Source organism: Sander lucioperca, chromosome 10 (genome assembly GCF_008315115.2).
Source record: "Sander lucioperca isolate FBNREF2018 chromosome 10, SLUC_FBN_1.2, whole genome shotgun sequence".
Lineage (NCBI taxonomy): Eukaryota > Metazoa > Chordata > Actinopteri > Perciformes > Percidae > Sander > Sander lucioperca.
Window position 1 is genome coordinate 13066626 of NC_050182.1, and position 23006 is coordinate 13089631.

The following is a 23006-nucleotide window of genomic DNA, read 5'->3' on the forward strand; positions in this document are numbered from 1 at the left end:
TGATGTTCGCCTTCCACGGCGACGTGGGGACCCGTTGAGGCCAACTGTCGTTAGGCCTTCCTGTCAGCAGACCTGAGGTGGAGACCACTCGCTCCGCTTCTATTTCTGTCGACTTTATGTGATTATGAAAACAATTAAGCACTTAGGAGTCGACTCTCAGTTCATTACATCCCCCTTGTTCTTTCTTTCTGTCTTTTCTCCCTCCTCCTACACCGAAACACGGACATATGAGAAATGCAGAAATCACACTTATTTCACTAGTAATTGAAAGCCACACTAGGCTGTATGAGAGGCTAATGGAAAACACAAAGCTAATTTGGTTTGGAGGAATATGTTCATTATGGAATATTCAGTCTATCTGTGCGTACCTAGTAACAACTGATTAAGCAATTTTTCATGGTCCTTAGATGAGTTACGAGGGAACATTTATAAACCGCCTCAACCCTGAACTCTGTATAGAAGTGGCTGGGTTTTTGTGCAACAGCTGTGCAGGAAGATCAGCCATTTTCAAAAGAAAAGTGTCACTCGCAAACAACACGATTGTCTTTCTGAGAAGACAATGAGGAAGGTTAGACCGTAGTGGACAAAGTGCTGACGCATTATGCTTAAATCGTCAGATTTCCAGATTTTCCATATTGTTTTTTTTTTTTGTGTGTGTGTAGAAAACACAGTATGTTGTTTTAACAGCACGTGTGTCGGTTTAGTCTGGAGTCTGCAATGCATTTTGAAACTCATTGATTGATTTCATTTCTTTTACTGCGGCATCTACTGTACATCCCCCTCGTTTTCCTTTTTTTTTTTTCACTCTACATGTCTTCTGTCTCACTGAGGTCTATCCGTGCACCCACACTGATGCAGGCGTGTTTTGACACGTTCCCAGACAGATTATTAAATCCTTTGCAGCCTCTAATAATACTATTATGTTTATGTGTGTGTTTTTATTGTGGGAGACACTTGCAGAAAGAGCTCAGAGTCAAACCAGTGACAGTGCCTACCCCCCATGCTGTTTGTGTTCGTTCAGACTGGATGCGCAGACTAATTTGTGTTAGTAATCCAAATAATCGTTTTAATGCCCATTAGAAGCATCACAAGTGGCGAGCATGAAGACATCACAACACCTACGTGCAGTAAGTGATGGCGCCGGCTTCGCCTGACACAGTAAAATAAAGACGCTTCTCGATGTTGAGCCAACAATGATACATTTTCTCATTCATTTTCTCCCTTTTTGTGTTGATTATTGCACTTATTTATTGAGGAAATAGACATAATATTGAATTCCTATGGGACATAAACATGTGGTTGAAAAAAGCAGCAGGCCAGATGTAATAGTTCTGGTAAGTGTGTTATGGTGAAAACATACAGGAGCTGTGGTAATACACACAGTGAAGGTGAAATGCATCTGCGGTGTAATGCTATGACTCCTGACATTTAAATATGAGGTGTCTTTTTATTGCAATCTAGCATCCAGTCTGTCATGTTTCTCATGTCATTTGTCATGTTTTCTGTACAAATGTGGCCAACGGGCACACAATCTTGCCTGAACAATTACGTACTGTATCTCCCCAACACAAAGCCGCACAGGCTTGTAAAAACCCACCTTCAACAGAGCTAAATCTGTATTCAGCACATGATTATAACAGCACACGAGTAGTATTTTTAAACAGGCTTTCTGTGTTTCAAAACCCATTTTTCCCCTCTTTTCTGTGTGATACAAAACGGTATATGTTAATTGATAATCAGCAGTGTTGATTCAGTGGTGCATTCAGTGCAAATCTGTGCCCTTCTGGATGTCAGAGGGTTTTCACAGCCACGTCTGTGCCAACCTAGCTGGCAGTGCCGGCACCTGTTGGCGGTGCCAAGGCCTGGCAGGGGTTATCGATGCTCTCTGATGGTGCCCGACAATCACAGTGGAAATGACTGCGGCTGCTTGCGTCATGCCAGATAGAAAAGAGCATTTGCCGACAATAGCTTGCTTTCTCCGTTGCTCCTATATTTTTTCCGAACGCTAGCTAACTGCGGCCAAGGAAAAAAACCAAAAGAGAGAAACAGGAGCTGCATGGAACATCATGTAAAACGTGGAAAACATGTCAACATGCAGAATGCTGTGCAGCGATGTCGTGAAGGTCTAGGGGATGCAAAGTGATCTGCTGATGAAAAGGTTTGGGTGTGTGTGTGTGTGTGGGGTTTCATTGGTGCCACTGGGATATGTTACGACATATCCCAGTGGCACCAACAGTAGGCACAGTCTAAAATGCTGCACATCCTTTTTCAGAGACAAAATATTACCTGATATTCATTATTTCTAAATAAACAAAATATTAAAAACCGGGACAATTTCATCCTCTTTAATGTACCTATTATGCAGCAAAGAGCTCAAGAGAGGCAGCAACTTCAATGTGATTCATTTGTGAATTTTACTTTCATGTCTTCAGTGACTTTGTGGAAATCTTTGTCACATTTTTCAGAAGCTGGATATTATCTCATGTTGGAATGAATTTCTGAAAATATAGTAATTACTCCGCAGTTTGTGTCCTTTATTCAGACACATAGCAGTGCCATTTAACCATACTGCACACCGCAGCTGTGTTTAGTACACACAGTGTTGGCAGCTCACTGAAACCCAGAGAATGGTTAAGATAACAATTGATCAGTGAATCTGTGCAACAGACTTTGCTTGTGAATTCAAACATGTCGGGGTCTTATAGCAGCAGTTTCAACAACTCTTTCATTTCCTGTTAAAAAAACCACAGACGTGGGACCCTTTTAAAATGCAGCCACCCCCTCAAAACTTCACCTCATGCTAACTAGGTGTCAATATTGCAAGACATTGTTCCATCTCAGGTATAAAAGGTGAGTTTCACATTGTATCTTTCCGTTAAAAGCTTCTCTGCTGGCCTTCTGCTATGAATATCTAATGCAGCCTTTTTTGGACACAAATGTATTTCGAAATGAGCAAACTTTTGACCCCACATGGGTGGGTGGAACAATGATTTGGTCTCACTACTACAGGGGATGAATACAAAGTGTAACTGTACTGTTTCTAGGAAGTGATACAGCACACCATCACTTCTTCCGTTCCAGTTTCAGCCTTCTTTAAAGGACTCTAGTATGTTTTCCCCTAAAACTGAGGTGTAAACACCTTCCGTAAATCTGCATGATTTTCTTTCACAGTTGTTCCGTAGAGTTTCTTCAACTCTGGCCGCTACCTGACGGTGGTTACAGTCAAGCTAAGATGAGGAGCTCGCATCTGCGGTGTTGCATTGTTTATGAAACGACAGCTTTGTGTGTGAGACGATGTACCGTCACTGTATTTTATGCTCTCACGCAGAGGGAGTTTATGAGCCGTGCAAAGATTTATTAGCAAGCACGTTGTGTTATGTAGCATTTCACACGCGCCTGACCTCCACGGTCGGCTCACCACCTCTGGCTTTGTCGTCGTGATAGGTGTAAACATTTCCTGCTTTCTGTTGGTTTCCTGTTTTTGTTCTTACACAACCTGGACAGACATGCATGCTCATATTTGTTTGATGTGGATATTGGCCATATGAGTCGGATTCACATCGCCCCACCTACAGTAAATCTTTGTTGACAAAAACAAAAGCTTAATGTTCTGTGGCACAATGTGGATGAATTAATGAATACTTCTTTGGTGGTGCATTTCATTGCTATAATCCTATATACTATATATATGATATCTTTTTAACTATTTTCAAATGTGTGAAAAAAATAAATCATTGGACGTAAAGACACCTACACCTACCTACACCTCACACTAGCAGACAGCAATGGTGCATTTAATGTCACCTGTGTGTGTGTGTGTGTGTGTGTGTGTGTGTGTGTGTGTGTGTGTGTGCGTGCCCACCAGATATTAGTCTGGCCTTTGCTCGTAAAGTCAGAGTTATTATTAGGCCACCTTAAGTTTAGGTACAAAACCATATCAGGATTTTATTGACAATATCAACAGAGATTACCTTGTCTGATATGTTTTGCAGTTTGCTCAAGGGCAACAAAGCCCGCCAGCAGGGAAAGGTTTATGAAATAATTACAATATAATGAAAATAGCTCACACATCGACTTGAGAAAAGCTTCCAGGTTGCTGTTGTTTGCAGAGAATGTGTCGCTCTCCAGCCTCTCCTCCTTCCTTTCCTTTCTTACCTCGTTTCTGTTCTTCCTCCACTTTGACAGTTCAGGGTTTTGTTGACAATAGCAACAGAGATTAGCTTGTCTAATATTTTGGTATAATCCAGTTTGACATAATACAGTATGACTTGCTATGGAAGTGAAGTGTGTGAGATAATAGCAGAATGATAACAAAAGCTCAGTGTTGAGATAGGAAATGTCTGCCATCTTTACATGTTATGGAACATACTGTAGATGTAGGGTTAGGACATCCCACCAACATTGACTTATTCAAATATTTGTAGCAAACAGAGGTTAAAAAAAAATCTAACATCAACACTATGTTAGCAAACTGACCTAAAGTATGACATTAAGGGGAAAAAAACACCCTTTTGAAAATATAATTCATATGTTCTTTGCTTGGTGAATGTCAGAATATATGTATTTTTCTATATTTGCAATACAATAACTAAATATTAGACGTAGTAGTCCTTGCAACTTGATGCACCAGGGATGTAGCTTCCCACCTTTAGTGTGAAAAAGAATAGAGCCTTCCCAATTTTAAGGCTCATAAATATTTATAAGTGTAAATGATTGCCATGATGTGGTCTTTTAAGAGTTCAAAACATAAATGAATACCTATTTTTATGTATAACAATTCCATTTTTGTATTACAGTCATAGTTATAGTAAGGAATGAAGTCATATAGTTTTGCCATTTGAATAAAAGATATTACCCATTCTTAGGCTTAATGATTTGTAATCTCTGATATTAATTCATGGCATATATAATAAGAAGTAAGTCTAAAACAAACTTTTGTTAGTTTGAAGAAGAAAGAGGCTTGAAACATACCTATGTTTTGATAGTAGGCCTACATGCAAAAAAAAAAAAATCCCTTTTTTATTTTAAACAAACTGATGTACGTTGTAGGAGGTTTTGATGTTAGAGGGACCAATAAAAGATTATCTGTGAATGGTACATGCATGTGTGGGTTCTCTTTAGTTTACTGTGATGTTTGTTTATCTCAGAACTGACTGGAGGTCAAATAGTTCACTTTACCTTCTGCTATTTTAGACCAAATTCCTCAATGTAAAATATGTTGTAAAATAAAAACTATTGGGCAAAAGTAAATACAAAACAATTCAATATTTAAGTTATCTAGTGTGTGTGTGTGTGTGTGTGTGTGTGTGTGTGTGTGTGTGTGTGTGTGTGTGTGTGTGAGAGCATCTGTGTGTTACCAGGTAATAAATGCAGGACCGCCTCACTCTAATCAACCTGATTAAAAATTCCTGCGCGCACAGCCGGAAATCGCACCCCCATTCCTCCTCCTGTGTGCGCGTCTTCTTATGTATGTGTGTGTGTGTGTGTGTGTGTGTGTGTGTGTGTGTGTGTGTGTGCGTGCGTGCGTGCGTGCGTGTGTGTGTGCATGCACGTGTGTTTTGTGTGTGACTCCTGTCCACTTTCTCCACTTTTATTTACCTCTGCCAGGACTTTTCGGCCTGAGATGCGGAAGAATCATCTGTTTTTTTATTTTATTTTATTAGAAGGGGATTATTTCTTCCCCTGACACTCTCCACCCCACACACTCACACATAGATCCCCCTCCTATCTTCTATTTTTTTTTTTTTTTTTTTTTTTACCCCTTCTACCACGCCATTTGAAATGAGGAGGAGAAAGGGAAAGCACAAGCAGCGGCAGCACCAGCAGCGAGGAGAGGAGAGGGGGAGTGATGAGTCAATACAACTAATAATTTAATGGGGACAGAGAGGGAGAGACGGAGTGAGAGGGGGAGAGACAGAGGGAGATAGAAAGAAAGAGGAGCTCCGTCCGGACGCCAATCCCCAACCAACAGGACACCTCCTACTATTACTATCGCAGGCGGCTCTCTTGTGCATCCACAGCAAGCCTTATTTATGCTCGACATCGGAAAGTAATCCGCACTTTTTGACCCCCCTCTCCTTGTTTTATTTTGCGAACCTGTTTCGACTGTCCGCATATCGTCTCCACATCGCCTCCAACGCGATAGCAAGACCACACTGTCGGTTATTATTTTTCTCTCTCTCTCAGTCAGCCCGGTAGTCAAATCTAGCTAAACCGACGTTGAGCTATTTTTGTGTACGTTAGTCCCTCTCTTCGTGAACATACACAACAAGGGTTTATTGGGTCTCGGCGGCGGTTATCATCATTACAACTGTGTCCGAGGTGCTTTGGTTTCTACTGGCGGCTGCTAACTGTACTGTACTGCTGCCTGCCTGCCGATGTAGCGATTTGGATGTTGTGGTGCGAACTAAAGCAGAAGTCGCCTTCACTTGTAACCGATGGACGCGGTTAACCGCTCACTTTGTGCTAAATGTCGCCGGTTCTAACGTTTTTGGTTTGCGTTTTTTTCTTCCAGTTGGACGGAATAAGCTAACGGACACCATACACGCATAGACACACACACACACACACACACATAACCGCTTACCAATGTTCGCCTATCACAGTCCATCTCGACCTCGTCGTCTCTCGCACAGACCCGGGTTGTTGTTTTTTCCTAGCGCCTGTCAATCATCCGCGAAGAAGAGCAGGAGAAAGCGTCTTTTTAAACACTGATTATTTTTTTTAAAACCGTTTGCTGTCATGCACACGTAGAGAGAAAGAGAGAGAGAGGCAGATAGAGGGAGAGAGAGAGAGAGAGAGGTAACAAGACCGGGAAGCAGGAGTTGTTTTGGGTGTCTTTTTTTCTTTTCTACCCTGGCCAAACTTGAAGAAGACGTGTTTTCCAGGCGGTGTTATATGCTCCTCAGTGCTGAAGTGCTGCGTTTCAGGTTGGTTTGGAAGATTTTTCACTCAACTTGTCCTCCTCCCTTTACTCCCCCTTTAGGGGGTCTAATGTGTCCATTTAAACTATTGCTCCTGTTTTGTGTGTGTTTTAAGGTCATTTAAAAATCCTGACCTGGATCCGGACTGTGTCCGGGTCTGGAATTCTTTTGGCCCCTTATTTGTGGGGAATTAGTTGCCTCATTGCATGTTATGAATGAGGGAGTTCATGATCTTTTGCGTGGGGGTGGATGATTTTGCTCTTTTCACTCTTTGACAACAGCATTCCAGTTCACGTTCATCAGCACAGTGCTCAACCTGCATGCAGAATCACCCTCAAATTACTTCTCCATTTGATCCATATTGATTGATCAAATCTTCTCCAGGGAGTTTATAATGTTGAAATAATGTGTGAATTATCAGCTTCAGCCTTAATCAATAGCTTTGTGTCTGTGCACTACAGCACCTACTGTATGTGGTTAAAGCTGCCATAGAGGCTCCATCTTTCCTTCCTCTCTATATCTTCCTTGTCGTTTCTTTAACTTGTAATGATTGTGCTCATGAGTCAACAACTAACTGTTTTGAAGTTTCCAAAAGCTGCCTTTTTCCCGCATCCCAAAGTTGTAAACGTATTGCTTTCCATGAATACCGCTTTGTGCTTGCAAAATCCAAAAATAAAGTTCACACCTGTAAAGTAGTGTAACTGATTATTTGTGTGTGTGTGTGTGTGTGTGCGTGTGTGTGTGTGTGTCTGTCACAGCAAAATGACGTTGTGGCCTTTCGCCTCCCTTCCCATCCGAGCTGCGTCATGAATGTGAAGCCACACAAAGTGACTCAGAAACGGAATTACGTTAGTTTCCCCTCTCTGCGTGCGCCGCAGTAGAACCTTGTTCCTTGAACTGCACTGTATTCATTCAAGTGGAATCTCCCAGCAAATTAATGTGTTTGCACTAAAACTGGGGCTTGTTTGCCCCCTCTCGCATGGGAGTCTCTAGTGGGACACCCATACATAATACATGTGTTGAAAAATGGGAACATTACAGCAGCACGCAAAACGTCACCGTGGCCCGAGCCGTCATAACTGAAGCAAATTGACAGTTATTGCCATAATGGGTCTGTTCTCAGAGGTTTCAATAACTTGAAGCATTTTTTTGCTGTATAAAAAAAGTTCCCATCCCATCTTCACATCAACGCAAAAATTTTTGTGTTCATTGCTCCCCTCGTATCACATTTCAGTGCTTATGCCACACACGTATCGCCGCTGACAGCTGAATCATACTGTGCGTCTCTCCCCAGGTGATAGTGAGCAGAGGTGCTGAGAATGATGGACCATCTCAGCGAGGCGTGTATGGGCAAGGAGAACTCTGACCTGGTCAACAGCATGGCAGAGGCCAAGGCCCCGCCGGCCAAGCTGCCCCGGCTGGAGCAGAACGGCAGCCCCCTGGGCCGGGCCAGGCTGGGCAGCACCGGGGCCAAACTAGCCGGGGTCCCGTACAAACCCACCGGCCACCTGCTGAAGACCTGTCACAAGAGAGGTAAGAGGGACAGTGTGTGTGTGTGTGTGTGTGTGTGTGTGTGTGTGTGTGTGTGTGTGTGTGTGCATGCACGTGTGTTTGTGTCATTAAGAACATTTGCTGCTTTCATTCAGCATCTCAAATGTGAAGTTTACTGACTATCTCTATTTCATATGATTGTACATTTTTGGGTTTGAGACTGTTAATTGGACAAAAAACTCTCAATTTGAAGACTTTATCTTGGATTCTGGGAAATATGAGCTGAAATGATTAATTGATTAGTAGCTCGACTCTTTTTTTGAAGCAAAAATACCAAATATTTTCTTCTCAAATGTGAAGATTTGCTGCTTTTTCAGTGTCTTATGTGACGGAAAACAGAATATTTTGGGGATTTGAACTGTTAGTGGGACAAAGCAAGCAATTTGAATGTCTTGATGTCGGCTCTGGCAAACAGTCATGGACGTTTTTCACTGTTTTTCTTTTACATTTCATAGACTATTAATCAGATCAATCAGATTAATTGCTAATGAAAATAATAATTAGGTGTCAGTCCTACAATCTGCTATTTTATAGACTAAACAATTATTTTATCAAATAATTGACAAAATAATCAATGAAGGTATTATCTGTTAGCCTGTACAAACTAATTATGAAACAAATATAGTAACTAACTTTGTGTGTGCTTTTGTGCATGAGTAAGAAAAGAATCAACCATGTAAATAGAGGCAAGCTATTTGAATGCAGTTTAAATTGCCCCCTCCCACACACACCACCTTCCACCCACCACCACCCCCTGCATGCTCTCCAAAACTCTTAAAACCTTTTTACAAGGCGTCTTTAGTCATCTCAGCACACACACACACACACACACACACACACACACACACACACACACACACACACACTGCACACACTCCTACTTATTCGCCCAGACAATAGCTAATAGAACAGCACTGTGAGAATTATTCTTGTGTTGTGCTGCATAGCGCTGTGTCACTGCTCTCCAACCGCAACCCTCCTGCTCTGACATTCGTTTATTAAGGGAAAGTTTCAGTCCTTTAAGAGCCATTCTTGTTAGAGGGAGCCTTTACTTTGATATTATGATATAGCTTTTTAATATAACTGGTGTCGTTTCGTGTGAAAAACACGACAGGCAAAGCCATCCAAAATATGAACCTTTTTATGATTATGGTTTTTTTTGTGTGTGTGTTTTTCTGTGGGTTAGAAATGAGTTTAAAAACTGCAGGTTTGGAGTTCTTATAGCACTTGGCAGCTAAGGCTCTTCTCTCTGTTTGTTTGTGCCTGTGTGAGTGTCCTCGGATGGGCCGTTTCTCTTATTTGCTCCTTTAATCTACGCGTCGCATTCCAACTGAGAGATAGCGTAATTTTTCACCTTCATCATCTCTGCTTCTCTTGGCCTCCTACGACGTTTGTTCCTCCAAGCCTCCTCATTGCTCTCCTCTCCCCTTCCCTCTCGTCATTTTTCTTCCTGGGTAAAGGGTGAAGCAGCTGAGGGAGGCGGGCAGTCCGCCGCGGAGGCTTCGCAGAGGTCCCACAGTGGGCATTGTGTCCGAGCCTGAAACATTATTTACCGCAGCCCTCTTTGGGATCCCTGGAAACAAAGCCAGTATTGATCCCCCAAATGAACCTACACAGCAGTCTTTATTGTTAGATCTTTATCTATTAAAATCAGGGGAGGAGAAAAGCAGCTCTTTCAGCACATTCCCTGGCATCTGTCGGCTTATTGATTGTTTTGCCAGAACTGTGTGCATCTTCTGGAATGCCTGGGATTGGAAAATATTAGAATGTGAATCATTTTAATCGGCAAGGACAATAAATCTACAGAAATGTGTTCAGGTGATAGTAGAGTTGAGACATACTGCGAAAGTAGGGCATCAGGGCACCTCGTAAACCATGAAGGATTTACTAAAAACAGTACGCTATAGATGCTCTTCATCAACACAGCATATCGATTGTCTGCTGTTGTTTTCATCAAACTTTGACTTCAGAAGGGCAAGTTGTCCCCATGCCCTTAAACGTTCTTAAATTTCTTAAATATTTTAGAAATAAATGGCATATTGGGTGATATTTGCACAGTGGGTCCCTTGAACATTCAGCAGTCTTTGGACAAGGATTGCTCATTGCACCTAACAGCAGAGCCACTGTTGACACAGACTAGTAAACCTCAGGACGCAGAGGTGGTACGGGATTTGAAGCACTGCATCATGGGAAGAAGAGGATTTTGGGTTGGCAGGCAGAACGAAAGGCTAATGTGATCCCAGAACTTTGATAGTGAATAAACAGTTCATTGTGCCAAAAGGAGACGTACAAGTTGTAGGATTTTTGTGGCTGCTCCATGTTTGCTCACACTGAGCTAAAGGTGATAATTCTTTCTATTTCATATATATATATATATATATATATATATATATAAAATATTTAATCGCGATTGATCGCATGATTGTCCATAGTTCACTGTCATTAATTGCAAATGAATCACACATTTTTTTTATCTGTTCTAAATGTACCTTAAAAGGGATATTTTTCAAGTTTTTAATGCTTAAGTGATATTTGAGACTCAACGTTCTCCGGTGGTTACTCAATTCACATCGACGGTGAAGTTATTTTGGGGGGTCTTTTTAATGATCATTTATTTACTTAAAAATGTAAGTAATAAAGCCTATCACTCAGAACAGGACGGTTCTCTTTACATTAAGTGTGTTGCTCATAAAACAGCCTTTTATTTGTGATTCAGGATCAGTTTTAACCTTGGAAGCCGTACAGGTTGCTGCCCTGCCTCTTCAGTAGGATTGGACATTGAGAACCGGTTCCAACTTGGAATCGTTTCTAAAATTACGATTTTGAATCCAATCATCGGTTCCAAATTGAACACGTGCAAGCGGGCACCGTACTTCCAGTGTGCCTGTTGTGTTGCAGCCATGGAGCACAGTAAGCGCCGCTTTTAATTGTGGCTTTATTTTACATTGAAACAGCCCGGTAAAACTGTAACTCACCGTTGAATCAAAATGGAATTTTCCTTTTTATCTGTGAAATAAGCATGTGACCCGTTTCAACTCCACCCCTCAAAGAATCGGAATCGAGAATCGATAAGAATCGTAATCAAAAGGAAAAATCGGAATTGGAATCAGAATTGTTAAAATCAAAACAACGCCCAACCCTGCTCTTCAGAGTGTACACCACATCCATGGCGGTTAGCGTCTTCCTCTTGGCGTGCTCGGTGTTAGGTGACGGCATCACGCCACACGTTCTCCAGGAACATCTTCAGCACGCCGCGGGTCTCCTCGTAGATCAGACCGGAGATGCGTTTCACTCCGCCGCGGCGAGCCAGACGCCGGATGGCGGGTTTCGTGATCCCTTGGATGTTATCACGGAGTACTTTATGGTTTCTGCTAGCCATCCACAACGTTACTATGCCGCATCACTTACTGATTTCCCAAACTACGGAGCTGCCCGAGGCCCAAATCACAGAACGCGCATGTGTTAATCGCGCATCAAAAAAACGAGTGACGTCAAAAGGAATTTGCCTTTACTCGTTATTGTAGCGTTCATTCTGACGCACAACCCATTGTGAAACATCTCTGTAACAGTATGTCGTCATCTTAAAACCTGAAAGGTGAACCTACGACTTCAGCAAGGAATCCTCCCGCAGTTGATAAAAAAAATTAAAAAAAAACTTGGGTAAAATGGGATTACAGATGGAAAAAACATCTTTGAAAAACTCAGGAAGAAGATCGTGGAAATTACATGACAAACTAGAGCATTTCTATATGAAAAAGATAGGTAAAACAAAGTCATTCAAATTGTGCAGCTTCCTGTGCACTTAAGGAGTGTTTGATTCCCATTGTTGATGTGAGACTTTGGCATTGGAGACAAAGAGGCGAGGGTTAAGATAGAAATTGTCCTATTAAAAATGGAAAATGCCTTTGTGGTCCAAACTCATCGTTTAGTTCATTTCTGTACAAAACTTCCACTCAGCAGCAATCTATTCACTCGCTCATAACCCCTTGACACCCAACCTCAGTGTAACTTAATCGCGAGCGCTAAATATTAATCTCGTCCCTCGGCTAACACACGTAATACTGAAGGTCAGAGTTTGCATGTGGAGAAATGTGAACCCTTTTGGTTCTTACTTGTGTCTCTGTGTCCTCAGGCAACATGCTGCCTGTGTTCTGTGTGGTCGAGCACTACGAGAATCCCATGGATTTCGACAGCAAGGAGGAGCACGCCGAGTTCGTCCTGGTGCGTAAGGACATGCTCTTCAACCAGCTCATCGAGATGGCCCTGCTGTCGCTGGGCTACTCCCACAGCTCAGCGGCCCAGGCCAAAGGTAACCCACCGATTGTCACTCATTGACTCTCATCATCATCTCTTCATTTTCTTCTCTGATCTGCCACTTTTCTCCCCCCCCCTCCCCCGCTTTATCTCTCTAATGCTCATTAGCGTCTCCTCTGTAGCGTTTTCTGACATGTTCTGTTACTAATGCACACACTCGAACCCACACTCTTTATGCCTCACTTACACACACGCACACACACACACACACACATGCTACACACACACACACACACACACACACACACACACACACACACACACACACACACACACACACTCTGTGGCCATAATAGCCTACCGCCAGCAGATCTGAAGCCACAGTAACACATCCTGACACTGATCCCAGACAGGAGATGCTCAAGTCTTGCAGGGGTCACACACACACACACACACACACACACACACACACACACACACACACACACACACACACACACACGCACACACACACATTCCCACACTCGTTCACACGAGTCTAAATACACAGGCTTACACACTAAAATGCTTGTATTCACATTCACATATTGTGCATATAAGAACGTAACACACAACCATACACACTCGTACTGTATATATATATATAGACTTGACTCAGTGGGTGGGAGGGGCAGGTGAAGGAAAGGGTCTGCTAATTGCACTTGAGCACACGCAGGCCGAGGGTGGCTGTTTCAAGGTGCCTCTTAGCATGCTCTTTTATTATAGCCTGTCCATCACACTTACGTGCACACATTCACAGAGAGACACACACACACACACACACACACACATATCCTAGTCCACCTCTCCCATAAGCTTTTCTTCCTGCTGTGTGGGCTGCCACTTTCTTTTAACCCAGTCTCAGGACCAGTCTCTGTTGTGATTTCAGCTACAGATAAAGTACATGAAGAGTGTTTATGGCATCACAATGCCTCTGGAGTGGCCACACATGGCTTTATTCATACTGTGCATGTATTACTGTTTTAAAACAAAGTTATTATTTGAAGTTATGCAGCTCAGTGACAGCGAGCTAAGATGCTAAAATGAGCTTAGTGCTGATGTACCGTCTTCTTTCTTTTTTTTATTTTTTTTATCTTTGCTCTTGTGCCCATTGTTGTGCTTTTGTGTGTCCATATCTGTGTCCACGTTTACCCATGTTCATGCGTGTGCGCATATGTACCATGTCGCATCATCCAGGTATGATTCAGGTGGGGAAGTGGAACCCTGTCCCTCTGTCATACGTGACGGACGCACCGGACGCTACAGTGGCTGACATGCTGCAGGACGTCTACCACGTGGTCACGCTTAAGATCCAGCTGCACAGGTAAGAAACACACACACACACACACACACACACACACACACACACACACACACACACAGACATTTCCCTTTACAGTATATAACAGAAACAAACACTTGAACGCATACATGTGTACCAATCTAAAATGTTTGTAGGTGTTCATACAACTTTTCTTTTTACCTACCTACCACCCACAAAAGTGTAGTGTCATAACCTACAGTAAAACACACATACACACACCAGTATTGGATTGATTTTATACACACAGAGGCACGCTTGTACCTATTAGTCTCTGCTTCCAACACTCTCACACATAGCATGTCCTGTATGCCCAGAGGCAGGTGCCAATCTGCGGATGCCCTCTGCATGTTTGATACTGAGAATAGCTCTATTACTCTCACACACGTACACACACACACACACACACACACACACACACACACACACACACACACACACACACACACACACAACAGGCTGACCTTTCCCAGCAAATGCAAAAAAAACCCATTAGAATACTGAAAACTTCCTGGCGTAATAGTGCTAAAGAAACACAGAGATTGGTTTATTCATCAGTTTAACCGTTAAGTGATGGGAACACAGGTACCGTGCTAACAATTTAGCTTATGCTGTGATGAGTGATCAGGTAGATTTATCTCTTGTAGCTGCTTGACATTTAACTGTTAAGGTATGTTAACTAATGTGCAGATAACACAGGCATTTTTTGCATTTTTGAACCAAGCAATACTTGTGATAGTAGCTCTTTTCATACTTTTTTTTTTCAAATGAATGTAGTGGGCAACTGGAGACTGCGCACGGCTAAAAATGACTCTGCAGCAGATGAATACGCCGTTGTTCACCTGAAATAGTTCCATAAATAAACTGGGCTGCACCGGCTATTTTAAGTGAAATATATTTCTTCTGAATCTACAGTACATTGCATATAATAATCGCCCTTCTAACACTGCTAGCTGTCTTGTGCCGTCACTCAACATATTGTATGCTAAATGCTACTCTGTAGGAGTGAGATTCGTTGTATTTATACGCACAGCGAGAGCATACGGGCATTTATAGACATGGATGCAAACAGGCTCACATGTGCTACAGTGCTCAGATGCACAAAAGACACACACACACACACACACACACACACACACACACACACAAACAAGCAGCCGAGTGGCACTGGTGTGGAGGCTTGTGCCAGCTGCTGTTCCGACTCTTTTTCTACCTCGCTCTGCCTCTCTTCCTTTTCTCTCCCCTCTCCTTCTGTGTCGTCCCCCCCCGTCCCCACCGCCATCGCCACCACCCACCTTCACCAATGAAGCACTCACTCCCACTCACTGACTGATCTCAACACGTCCACCAGCCAGAATATCGAATGTTGTGTGTATTTCCGGCATGCTAGCCTTGAATGCATGGATAGCTGTCTTTCTCCACTACCCCTTTCCGTCTCTCCCTCCTTCCCTCCTCTTGTTCACTTCCTTCTCCCCAGAGGCTTTCTAGCTGCTGGAGCAATTTAAGGGTGTTCTGGAAAATCTATTGGTTGTGTGCGAGCGTGTGTGTGGCTGTGTGTTTTCTTACAAGCAGATGTTAGCCTTGACCGTTGCACGCATCCTTTTTCTATTCCACTCACCTGTTATCTCCTTGCTCGTAACGTTTCCGACACACCAACTGACAGATTTATGGACACACACACACACACACACACACACACACACACACACACATTGTCTCATGCACTTATCACCCCTCGCTCAATGTCTCATCTCTCTCACTTGCCAAGTGTCAGGGCAGGTTTAACGAAAAGTAATTCAGCGACACATGCAATGCGAAACACATCGAACATATGTCTTGCACACGTAGTAAATGTTTCTCCAGAGCGAACTGGCCACTCTCACTGTTGCTCAGTACAGTCTCTCCACACTCCCACCCACAACGTAAATACATTTCTCATTTTCAAAACCCAGAAATCCGAGTGTTTCTCAGGTAGAGCTGAATCCCTGCAGCACACGACTCCAGCACCAGCTACTGTCAAAGCCTATCTCTATGTGATATATAAATCTATTTTGATTTTGCTGCATATTGTTGTCAGGATTGTTATTGTTTTGTATTTGTTTTTCCCCTTTTCACTCCCCGCCCCACCATCCCTTCAATCCAACACCCCCCCACCCCTCCCCGCCTGCTGCAGAAATCTAGCCAGTAACACCTTAAATTGTTTCACCGAGCACAACGAGCCAGGAAGGTAGAAGTAACACGAAATAATAGTCGCCACATGCAGCTGATGTATAATTCATGCATCAATCCAGCAGATGTGTTGTATAAAGTAATTAACTAATCAGAACAATCAGGAGAGAGAGACAGAGAGAGAGAGGGGGAGAATATGAAAGAGGGGGAGAGAGAGAGAGAGAGAGAGAGAGAGAGAGAGAGAGAGAGAGAGACAGAGCAATCTCCAGATGCATCTGCTTGATGCGCCAAATGAAATCTGTCTGTCTTGGAGGGGCGCTTGCAGCAGGAAAAAAAGGAGCGGGAGCCCGTGTGTTCAGCTCTCTTTCTCTCTGGTTTCCTCCCTCTGTCTCTACTGCTCTGTCTATCTGATTGTTCCAGTGATTTGCCCATTTCATCAATATATGTTTTAAACAGGCTTGGACTGTTTGAAACCTTTGTTTTGCGCAAAGTAATTTGTTGCCAAATTGCCAGTTTTTAACAGAACACTTGGCAATTAGTCTAAAATTTATCAACAGTTTTATTAATATTTATAATTGAAGTAAGGATTTTGCTGCTCTTCTCTGATTTGTATCATTATACATTGAATATCTTTGGGGTTTTAAGTGTGGGCTTTGGCTTTTTTGTATCTTTTTTTTTTCACAGTTTCCTGACAAGGACTAAACAATGAATCCACCCTGTATCATCAGATTGATCGATAATGAAAAACAATCTGCACTTAATGTTCTTAAACATTGTTTAATTATGTAATTTGATTTCCATTTCCAGCCAATGGTAGGCTCAGGCTTGTTATGCTATATATGTTGAAATCCAATAATGTTGGATGAGGAAGTGTTGCAGTCTAAGTCGCTTCTCACATGCATGCCTCAATAGTTGTTTGGGTCAAATTAATTTCCAAATTTGAAGATTGGTTTTATTACCCATTTGCTCCATATATCAGGGGAATGGCCAACCCTAACACTCTTTTAAATTAAATCATTTTGATATTGTACTGCTGAATCTGTGGCTTGTGTATTTTATCATTTTCATTCAAGATACCATCAGGGCTGCTGGCTTTCCTTTCTATCCTTGCCTCTTCTCCATCTGAATTGTTTCTCATGCTCTCTCCTCACCCCTCTCTCCCCTTCCACACCTCTTTCTACCCCTTCCTCCCCCTCCTCCCTCTTTCTTCTCCCCATCTTATCTTCCCTGTCCCCCTCCGCCCCACCCCCCCATGTCTCCTCTCTCTCTCTCTCTCTCTCTCTCTCTCTCTCTCCACAGTTGTCCTAAGCTGGAGGACCTGCCGCCCGAGCAATGGAGCCACTCTACAGTAAGAAACGCCCTCAAGGAGTTACTCAAAGACATGAATCAGAGCTCTCTGGCTAAAGAATGTCCCTTATCACAGGTGCTGAAGCCCAGTCTGCTTATTTAAAAAAAAAAAAAAAAAAAAAGATTAACGCCCAACCCCCCCACCCCCCCACTACCATACTGAACAACAAAACAAACACCCCTATCTCCATCACCACTGTCTTTTATCCTTTACTTATCAAATGCCCTGAGTTTGATCAAGTGGGAAAGAGAATCGGCATAGAAAATCCAAATCAATGGCTATTGTCATTTGTTTGCCGCATGATTTTTTTGTTTCATTTACCGCCCCCGACACACACACACACACACACACACACACACACACACACACGCACGCACACACACGCACGCACGCACGCACGCACGCACGCACGCACACACACGCACATACAGACTTTTATGCAACGGCAGCCAAAAGGCAGAGGTGTTGTTGAACGTATGGTTATTGTTAGATAAACATTGGCCCACACCCAGAACGATCTGGATTCTTTTTGTTCTTTTTCTCATTTAGCTAATTCTCAGCATTTCATAGCGTCCGGCGGGATATACTGTACTGTATGTACGTTCATATGTCAGGTGTTTTATTCAGTGTTTTTTTTTTTTTCCGGCTGGGAGGTTGGATAGAAAGCACTAGCGCAGATATTGTATTAACAGGCAGTGTAGTCAGTATATCATGGAGGCAGCTCTGGAGTGAATGGAATGAAACGGCAGTATATCTCTCTCACAAGGGCCAATAATGTGTGTGTGTCTGAGAGTGTGTGTCACAGTGCAAGGAGATATGTGTGCTTCTGTGTGTATTCGCTCGAGTATGTTTGTGAAATGTATATCAACGTACGGGATGCGTATGTGAAAGAGTTGTTTGTGTTTGTGTTTGCATGCGTGTGTGTATTTAGATCCAAGCGTGTGCGTAGGTGCCTTCAGTGTGAAGCCAGCTCTCCTCCCAGGCCACCGTATGTTCACCTGGAGACCCTCATTTGCGCTGCATGTGTGTGTGTGTGTGTGAGCGGCTGCTCTCAGTGTGTGTGTGTGTGTGTGTGTGTTTGTGTGTTTAGCCGGGCATGAGCAGTGCGCTGATGATGTAAAGAGTCCCTGGGTGGCGTTCAGGCGGAGCCCAGCCCGGTCTGGTAATCACCCTGTTTACGGTCCATATGTGAAGACGGCTCAGAAGAGAGCACACGCTAGCTCTGAGGATCTAACACACAGGCACACACACTCTGCCTCAGACACACATTTGCTATTTCCAAATACGCACTAGTCTCATATTAAACTGGAGATTGTTTTAGCTTTCCAGCAAGGACGAAAGAAGGTCCTGAAAATATCTTTAACAGAATCGGTTTCTTTTCTTGCTTTTGTGTATTTTAACAGCCAATTTGGTCCTAAATTCACATCTTAATGGCATTAAATGGTCTTATATTTTAATATTGCCAGCCATTGTAGATTCTTGGTAGCTTCAGTCACTGCAAACACTTAACACGTAATTTTTTCTTCCTTTTTAGTGTGCTGTGGTTCCACCCTACTCTTGTGTTCTCATTGTCCCTGCTGGTAAATACTCACTCAGTACTTACTGTAGAGTACAGATATTACATATAAATCGTATGTATTTATTGCTTTCGAGCCAAATCTAAGCCTTGGTTTTTAAAGATTTTGCCTGGACATTATTTTATTTATTTATTTTATTGCCATGTCTGTTTTTAAGGCAGCAAACTTCAAAATACTAATCCAGTTTGTTATGTAATTTAAAGAGAAACTGGCACCTTTGCTATGTAGTGACTTCATACCCTGATAATCTACATGTATCTGCCTTGTTCAAACATGGCTGCCATGATGGTGTTTGACATCTGTTCCTCTGTGGGGTTTCATGTGGCCTGCTACACTCATAGAGAGGTGGTTTGTTCCTCCTAGAGCCAGCTGGTTTAGTGGACTGCTTGTGAGGATTAAGGGATGTCCCAGCATTGCCTCGATACATGGACTCCCAGCCCTGGGACCAGTGATGTCACCATGTAGTCGGATGAGAAGATGAAAAGCCAGGAAGCCTTTGGCCCACCCTCTAAGGTTTCTGAGTTGAGCAGCAAAAAAGTGAAATGAGTGGGACGAGAAAGGGGCGTTGCAGGAAGGAACAGAAGATTGGCACCTTTTTAGGATTAGCGTTTCCTTGATATTCTGCTGAGTAATCCCAGACTGAAAAGAGAGGTTAACAGATGACAGAATCACAGCAAGTGAGTGAAAGAGAATTAGCCCACCTCTGAACAGAGCTCTGAAGGGAGAAGGGAAGGAGGAGTAGTAGGGCAGGGAGGGGAGGGCGGCGGGGGGTTATTTTGTGAAATGCTGCTTTTGTCCGGGCTCTTGTCAAACATTTAGTTTGATTCTTTTGTAGCGGGGAGTCATGCTTTGTGTGTTTGGGCTACAAATGGCATGAGGAAACTCAGAGAGAGAAACTGTTTTCACTCGTGTCCATTGTCATTCCCCTCGAGGAACTGATTCTGACCTGCACACATATGAAGCATTAAGCTTAAAGATTCACAGCTTGGAGACGCGTCGCCTAAATAAAACTTCTGCTGATCTCCTGATTCTGCCTCGATCAGCCAATCAGGCTTATTATGTTTCTCTGAGGTTGCTATCAAGCTTAGCAACCCCCTTGCCCATGTTCGCAGAAACTATGGCAACAAACGATATCCCCCTCTCACCCTACTCTTTCCCATTGCCACCACCTCTTCTTGCCCACCCCCTGCTCACTCTCACTGGGCGGCCCCTGATGCACCAGCTGCTGCATCGCGTAACAGCAAATAGTCGTCAAAATGCCATCTTTGCAGGCCTTCACCACCTCGGCAGCCATAGGCGCAAACTAGTTGCAAGTGTATGTGTATGTATTTGTGTATATATATGCATATGTGTGTGTGTGTGTGTGTGTGTGTGTGTGTGAGATTGAAGGGTCATCCCAGTTGAGGTGGATATGTGCCATAATTGAGCTATGTTAGATGTTGGCGAGAGACAAGGCACAGTGTTGCAAATGGGATGTGCTTTTTCCCCAGCTGATTCAAGACATCAGGCAAAGTTGGAGTGTGTGTGTGTGTGTGTGTGTGTGTGTGTGTGTGTGTGTGTTCAATTATGTACGTGCATGTGTGTTAATCTGCATGTGTGCCTTTGTGTAACTGTACCTTGTATGTTTGTCTGCAGGGGTTGTGCTTTGTGTGTGTTTGCATTTGCCAGTGTGTGCACCACACTCTAACGCTGGCAGCTGGGTGCCTTCAGTACCTGCCTGCTGCACCGCTATTCTCTTACACACACACACACACACACACACACACACACACACACACACACACACACACACACACACACACACACACACACACATACACACATACACATGCTCACTCCCTCCTTTTTCTCTCTCTCTCTTCCTGTCTCCCATGATGGGGAGTGGAGTAGATGTTGGGGACCGATAGTAGCTCAGTGCCACTTCCTGGTCTTGCTGATAAGCTCTCTGTGCTGCAGATGGTTATCACTTAAAGGGTCCACACACATGCTCATGCACACACACGCACACACACACACACACACACACACACACACACACACACACACACACACACACACACACACACACACACACACACACTGGTACGCACACACACAGCCATGCTACCTGTTGACAAGCCCTAGCACAGCCCTCCTGCTGGCACCGCAGTGGCGGCAGAGGCTCTGGTTATCTGCTTGATTTCACTTAGTGCATATGCATGTGTGTGTGACAGAGCAGTGGGGAGAGCAAGAGAGAGAATAGGTGTGTGTGTGTGTGTGTGTGTGTGTGTGTGTGTGTGTGTGTGTGTGTGTGTGTGTGGTTTCGTTTCGTTCACACATACACGCGAGGCCCCCTGTGAGAGGTAGAGTGATGTATTGAGGGAGAGGGCTGATTAATGAGGAGCGTTTATTAGAACATCTGTGTCAAAGATGGCGGAGAAAGAGGGAGCGAGAGAGATAGAGAGAAAGATGGGAAGGGAGAGAGAAAGGCACACCGCCTTCTGCAGGTCTCTTGTTTGTTGCCTGGAGCCGCCTTAGCCCAGATATACTGTAAATAAAACATGGCAGGCTGGAGGAGAGGAGTTCATTATCCCACCGACTTAAAGGAGAACTCTTCTTACTTTAAATAAATGATTTTCAGATGGCTTGGGATTTGGCTACCGGAACCAGGTTAAAGTGGAAATGTGTGGTTTGCTGCTCTACTAATCGTCATCCCCAATTTTTTTCATTCCAAGGCAGTAAATCAAGAACAATTCATTCTGATTTACTCTGGCTTATGCTTATCATAATGAATAAACAGAAGTTATAATTTTAAGACCATAGAAGGTTGCAGTTGCTATTTCCTGATGCTAATATTGCATAAATCCAAAAGGAGCTGCTTCATACATAAATGTATGACCCATTAAAAGGGCAATTCTGACTTCCTCACCCTAACCTGAACTCTGTCAGGGTTTTTCATTGAATGAAGACTTCTCAGTAGATCTATTAAAGACTGCTTTGTTATACCACGCAAGTACAAATGCAGACCTCTTCACCCTCCTGTTTTTCATCATGATGCACCACAGCATGGTTTTGCACAAATTCACACCCAGCTGCTAAATGGTCATAACAAAGTGCAACCACATTTGACTCAACCTTGTAAAAGCATGTATGGTGAGAGTCACGTCCAGGCTGATTATTGGAGTCTTGTGACTTCTGTTGAAATGTAAAGAACAGCGACGAATCTCTTCCTCAGCATTGAATTGCGTTTTTAATACTATTGCAGCAAGACGTGGCATCTAGCACAATGTCTTTGAGAACTCTTGCTTTTATAAAGTCTTGTGTGGTGTTATTGGCCACAGACGCCCATCCTGTAACTGTTAGTAGGACGAGGTGTAAGGTGTGAAGCTGGTCAAAACAAGACTTAAAGCTGACTAGTTCAACCTCAGGCAGATCCCTGCCTGCTACAGTTTGACAAAGAAAACTTGTGTCCATCTTGGTCCTGTTGGTCCTTTGCTTGCATTTGTGTCCCTTCTAAAGTTTTGTGTTGTGTTGTGGTTGGACATGTGTTCAGACTTCGGAGTGGTTTCATCGCATAAGGTGTATAGAGCTTTATTAGAGAGGTCGGGAGTTCAGAGTTAGATCGACCTTCCCCCTTTCGTATGGAAAAAGCTGGAGAACCAGAATCATCCTCTACCCATTCATTGTGCTCCTACCTCCATGCTGCTCTGCCAGAAGGTTCCCCCGCCATCCTCCAAGCGCATATATTATAGAAAATGATAAAGATGGCATACCTGTAATTTGAAAACAGATGGTTTGGTTCTTTTGAATATTTATAACAATCAAAAACAATTTCTCCCGCACCA

At 43.3% G+C, this 23006-nt stretch overlaps 1 protein-coding gene and 1 pseudogene across 8 annotated transcripts in view; one reads left to right on the forward strand and one right to left on the reverse strand.

Moving 5' to 3' along the window:
- LOC116035975 (DNA-binding protein SATB1) overlaps positions 1–23006 on the forward strand; it is a 62652-nt gene that overhangs the window by 5738 nt on the left and 33908 nt on the right. For 3 of the 8 annotated variants that reach the window (XM_031279363.2, XM_036006208.1, XM_031279364.2), the window contains exons 2-6: positions 8218–8456; positions 12607–12783; positions 13965–14091; positions 16262–16315; positions 17557–17680. In XM_031279363.2, coding sequence (XP_031135223.1) covers positions 8243–8456; positions 12607–12783; positions 13965–14091; positions 16262–16315; positions 17557–17680 — 696 coding nt within the window. In that variant the 5' untranslated portion in view covers positions 8218–8242. Of the gene's footprint in view, positions 1–5778; positions 6930–8217; positions 8457–12606; positions 12784–13964; positions 14092–16261; positions 16316–17556; positions 17681–23006 lie in introns of those variants that run through there. The other 5 variants (XM_036006210.1, XM_036006211.1, XM_031279362.2 and 2 more) reach the window with 4 other exon arrangements.
- LOC116035986 lies at positions 11362–12076 on the reverse strand (annotated as a pseudogene).